The sequence below is a fragment of the Vombatus ursinus genome, unplaced genomic scaffold (assembly GCF_900497805.2).
Source record: "Vombatus ursinus unplaced genomic scaffold, bare-nosed wombat genome assembly UNPS02004704.1, whole genome shotgun sequence".
Lineage (NCBI taxonomy): Eukaryota > Metazoa > Chordata > Mammalia > Diprotodontia > Vombatidae > Vombatus > Vombatus ursinus.
This window is the reverse complement of record NW_020944482.1, coordinates 965,641-971,640: the sequence shown is the minus strand read 5'-3', so window position 1 is coordinate 971,640 and position 6,000 is coordinate 965,641. Positions and strand designations below refer to the sequence as shown.

General features: G+C 36.0%; 1 protein-coding gene across 3 annotated transcripts in view; it reads right to left on the bottom strand.

Moving 5' to 3' along the window:
• Positions 1 to 6,000, bottom strand: part of WDR45B (WD repeat domain 45B) — a 71,569-nt gene that overhangs the window by 23,285 nt on the left and 42,284 nt on the right. For 2 of the 3 annotated variants that reach the window (XM_027840960.1, XM_027840950.1), the window contains exon 5: positions 5,291 to 5,385. The exons of the other annotated variant lie outside the window; for it this stretch is intronic. In XM_027840960.1, coding sequence (XP_027696761.1) covers positions 5,291 to 5,385 — 95 coding nt within the window. The remainder of the gene's footprint in view (positions 1 to 5,290; positions 5,386 to 6,000) is intronic. 3 annotated transcript variants of the gene reach the window in all.

Below are 6,000 nucleotides of genomic sequence, written 5' to 3'. Positions count from 1 at the left end.
CTTCAACTCACCCTGTGTCCTCTCTCTCTCTCTCTATCTGTCTATATTCATATCTATAAATATATATTTGTAGATATGGATATAGACAGATAGAGAGAGAGAGAGAGGACACAGGGTGAGTTGAAGATGAAGGGGTCATATCTGGAGAATAAAATTAAGGGATGAGAGAGGATTATACTAGGAGAAGGAGAAAGGGAGAGGTAGAACAGGGTAAATTATCTCACAAAAAAGAAAAGGCTCTTCCAGTGGAGGGGAAACGAGAGAAGGTGAGAGGGAATGAGTGAATCTTATTCTCATAGGATTTGACTTAAGGAGGGAATAACATACACACTCAATTGGGTATGGAAATCTGTCCTACCCTACAGGAAAATAGGGGGGGAAGGGGACAAGAGAGTAGGGGGATGATAGAGAGGAGGGCAGACTGGGAAAGGGGGTAATCAGAAGTAAATACTTCTGAGGAGGGACAGAGGCAAAAGAAAGAATAGAATAAATGGGGGGCAGGATAGGATTAAGGAAAATAGAGTTAGTTTTTCACAGCATGTCTACTATGGAAGTGTTTTGCATAACTGCACATGTATAACCAATATCGAGTTACTTGCTTTTTCAATGAGGGTGGGTGGGGAAGGAGGAAGGGAGAAAATTTGGAACCTAAGTTTTAAAAACACATGTTTAAAAAAAAAAGTTTTCACATGCAACTGGGAAATAAGAAATACAGGAAATGGGGTACAGAAATCTATCCTGCCCAACAGGAAAATAGAAGGGGAAGGGGATAAGAGAAGGGGGGAGAGATAGCAGGGAAAGCAGACTAAGGGAAGGGGTATTCAGAATGCATGCCATCTTGGGGTGGGGGGAGGGGTGAGTAGGGTGAAAATTTGGAACTCAAAATCTTGTGGAAGTAAATGTTGAAAACTAAAAATAAATAAATTTATTAATAAAAAAAGATTTCTTAAAAAAAATAACTGGAGACCACCTATTCAGAAAGAAGAAATAGATAAGGAGTCCAGGGAAACAAATCAGAAGTCTCGGACATAGGAATCGTATAGCATTGATGGACTTTGATTATAAAGATAATGCTAGACCATTCTCCCTGCCAAAAACAAAACAAAAAACTTCTGGACTCATTTTAATGAAAATCTTATTGTCAAAAGATGAAATAACCAACAAGGGGTAGGTAATTAATGCTGGTTCTCAGTATTACCTACAGGGAAGAGTTTGTAGTTATGGTGGATGTGATAATCTTACGAGGAAGTTCCTCCTAGACTTTGTGACAGAGTAGAAGAAATCCAGTCATAGTCTGGATTTTAGGAAAGCAGATTTCAAAGATACAAAAAAAATAAGTAGGATTCTATAATTCTACAGGAGAATTCAACTGAAGAGGACTGGGAAACTCTTAAGATCAAATTCTGAAGACAGAGAGTCAATTCCATTAAAAAAGGAAAAATAGGAATGGTCTAAAGAAATAACGTAAATGTACAATTAACAACAACCTGGACTTTTAAAAAATTAAGTACAGAAAACACATGCAACAGAATGTAACAAAGGATGGTTATAAAACAGCGGAACAATACTGTAAGAAATACTATAAGGACTGCCAAAGCTCAGAAAGAGCTAACTAAGGCTGGCAAGGAAAGCTAAAGAAAATAAAAGGTTATTGGGGTAACGTAGTGCATCAAAGATAATACATGACCATTGCATGGAGTGGATAGGATGAAATAACTGACGACAGAAAGTAAAGCTATTTAATTGCTATCTTGCTTTTCTATATCAATGCGAAGAACCTATGGCCTGGAAAGAATAGAATGGCTGATGGAGGGGATACCTGAAATAATTAAAATGATAATAAGAGAGCGCTCAGCTACTCTAGAAGAATTCAGGACACTTGGCCCAGATGAAACATACCCTAAGGCACTGAAATCACCAGCAGATATACTACTGAACCACTGTTAATGATATTTCAAAGACTTGAGAACAGGGGAGGAATTGCACAACTGAAGCAATGTCCTGATTTGTTAAAATTTTATTGAAAGCTTTTTTTTTTTTTTACAAATCACAGAATCAAAGAATTAAATTAAAGAGATAGAAGTAACCTCAATGGCCATGTAGTTCAATTCATTATAACTAATACTTAAAAAGTGGTCATTCAATCTTGGCTTAAAGACTTCCAAAGAGGGGAAACACCACCTTTCAAAGCAACCCATACCACTTCTGGACAGCTCTTTTTTCCTGTTATCAGACCTAAACTGGTCTCTTTGCAACTTCAAAATTACATACTTTCAAATATTTTAAGCCAGCAATCATGACATCTCAAGACATCTTTCAATCTAGACTTTAAACATACCCAGTTCCTCTGATCAATCCTCATATGATAGGGATTCAAGGCCCTTCTCCAGCTTATCAATGTCATTCTTAAACTGAGGTGTCCAGAACTGAACACAGTTATGAAAGTGATGACGTTATCAAGGTCTGATGAGGGCTGAGTACAGCATCAAATGCCTATTCCTGGAAGGTATGGCCTTCTTTACATAGCCAAAGATCACATGGACTATTCTGGCTGCCACATCACATTACTGATTCCTATGGAGCTTGCAATCCACTAAACTCCCCAGAACTTTTTCAGAACTGCCATCTATTTATGCCTACAATATCTCATATTTGTGAAGTTGATTTTTTTTTGTGCCTGAGTGTAAGACTTTACATATATTCCTGATGAATTTCATCTCACTAAATTCAGTCAAGTGCTCCAGTCTGTTAAGATCCTTTTGATGCCTGACTGTCATCCACTCAAATAGCTATTCAATCCAGGCTCAACCAATTTAAGCTTGATATTGTAACAAAATGAGATATCTGGCAATTATTCAACAATTTACAAAAGTAAATTTACTTATCCACAGCAGCAGTACATTAGTATGCATAATTATATATTACACAATTATGTATTATATACATAAATGTTTTATATTTATATCTTTTCTATATATAATTAAGTGCATGCTGTCTCCCCAATTAGACTCTGAACTCCTTGAGAGCTGGGTCTGTTTTTGCCTTTCTTTGTATTCTTTTTTTTGGCAAGGTAATTGGGGTTAAGCGACTTGCCCCGGGTCACACAGCTAGTAAGTGTCCACCTAGCTGTCCCCGGCCTTTCTTTGTATTAGTACAGCACCTGGCAAACAGCAGACATTTAATAAATGCTTATTGACTTGCCTATGTGCCTTTATACTAACCATGCCAGGAAGGATCTCCCTCTTCTCTTCCACTAGTTTCTCTAGCTTCCATCATGCTTCAGCTAAAATGCTACCTTCAAAAGGAGGCCTTTCCTGATCTCTCCAGATATTAGTGCCTTTCCCTCTGAAATCGCCTGCCAGCTACTGTGTATCTTGTACATGTATCAAGTTATTTTTATATTGTTTCCCTCACTAGAATGTACAGGATTGAGGGCAGATTGTTACTATTTTTCTTTATGCCTTCAAATTCTTAGCACAGTGCCTGGCACATAGTAAGAGCTTAATACTTTTTGATAGAGTGATTTTGATAAGAGGCAGTACAGGATAGTGGATAGAGAGATGGCCTCTTTATCACAAAGACCTAGATTCATATTCTACCTCTGACACATAGTGGCTCTATGACCTACTCAACCTAGGTCAATTCAACTAACAAAAGCCAACAGGAAGAGATAGAAAGAGAATTCCATTTATAATAACTAAACAATGTACAAAACACTTGGGGGTCTCTCTGCCAGGCGTCTCAAAGGAACTATATGAATACATTTACAAAATACTCTTTACATAAAGGCAAATTTAAATAATGGAACAAATATTAATTACCCATGGGCAGAAGAATCCAATATAATAACATTGACAATACTGCCTAAATTAATTCACTTATTCAGTATTATACCAATCAAACAAACAGAGGATTACTTTACAGAGCTAGAAAAAATAAAGAACAAAAAGTCAAAAACCTTACAGGAAATAATTTGTAAAGGGTGTCTAGAAATATCAGATCTCAAACAATATTACAAAGCAGTAATTATCAAAACAATTTGGTACTGGTTAAGAAAGAGAGGTTGATCAGCAGAATAGATTATGGCACATAAAATACAAAAGTAAACAAACACAATAGATTAGTATAGGATAAACCCAAGATCCCAGTTACTGTATAAGACTTCATTATTTTGACAAAACCTGCTGAGAAAATTGGAAAACAGTCTGGCAGAAATTTTGTACAAACCAATATCTCACACTGTATAACAAGATAAGCTCCAAATGAATGCACTAATTAGCCATAAAGAATGACATCCTAGGGGCAGCTAGGTGACACAGTGGATAGAGCATTGGCCCTGAAGTAAGGAGGACCTGAGTTCAAATCCAGCCTCAGACCAAACACTTGACACGTACTAGCTGTGTGACGTTGGGCAAGTCACTTAACCCCGACTGGCTCAAAAAAAAAAAAAAAAAAGAATGACATCCTAAACAAATTACAGGAGCAAGAAAAAAACTGCCTTTCAGTTCTATTCATAGAAAAAGTGTTTATTACTAAGGAAGGGATCAAAAAAAGATAAAGAATTTTGAATATATAAAATTTTTAAATTTCTGTAGAAACAAAACCAATGAAGTTAAAATTAGAAAGGAAGGTTAAAAAATCTACTCAAGTTTCTCTGATAAGAGTCTTATTTTTAAAATATACAAGTAACTGACTCAAACTGATTAGCCAAAGGATAAGAATGTTCTAATGTTCAATGTTCTAAGAGGAAAAACTCCATGCTATCAATAACCATATGAAAAAAATGTTCCAAATCTGTGGGTGACACAACAGAAAAATAACTAGAAACATATAGAGTACACAAGAGATAATCTCAGAGAAGAAGACATTAGCATTCAGAAAGCCCAAGAAAGGCCTCCCTTTAGAAAGTGACATTTCAGCTAAATTACTGAAGGAAATTGGAAAAACTAAGAGGCAGGGATTAAAAAAAGAAGAATATTTCAAGTATGGGGGATGGCCCAGGCAAAGTTCTGGAGACAGCAGATGCAATGTCATATGTGGGCAAAAACAAGTAAGTCAGTATAACTGGACCATAGAGTACATGGAAGAAAGTGTAAGAAGCCTGGAAAGACAGCAAGAATTTTGGTTATGGAGTGCTTTAACTGCCAGAGGACTTTATATCTGACCCTGGAGGTATCAGGGAGCCACTAAAATTTAATGAGTAGGGAAGTAATATGGTCAAACACTCGTGCACACAAATATTCAGCTAATTATAAAAGGCATTATTCATTATATATAACATACAACTTACCCTTAGGGTTGTAGCAGGTTTCAAAGACGTGCAACTGATGGGGATTATGTGTGAAAGTAAAAACCTTAATCATGGAGTCCAAAACCACCACAATTCTGAAATAAAAAACATTACCCAATTTCTTCTTCAAAAACTAAACGAGTCCAAGAGTCAATTCTTGGGCTTATCTCTTTCAAATTCAAACACATCACCCACACAGAATATATATTAAAAGAAAAAATCTTGAGTTAGAATAAAATCTCACCAATTCTTCTGGGCAGACTGATTTAGTTAAAAATCTGAGTCACAGAAAATTTTTCCAAAAAATGTCATTTCATTACTTTAAAATTCCATCCACACACTAATCCTAACAGGGATAGATATACAGATACATATATACATACATGATATACAAAAATATTCACACACATACACATATACATACATCATCAGCTATTAAGGCCCCTATAAGTCTCTCTGTGTATAGATATGCATGTGTGTACAGTTACATCGACATATTTGTATAGACATGGACATAAACTGTACACATATGCATAGCTATATGTATTACATATCCATAGATATCTCTGTGTGTATATATTTATACATACACACACACACACACACACACACACACACACAGGGACAACTATATCTTGTTTATCGTGTTTCGTGGAAAACACTGGTTTTCAGCAACAATCTTGGAGGACAATAACTGATTCTGCTCTACA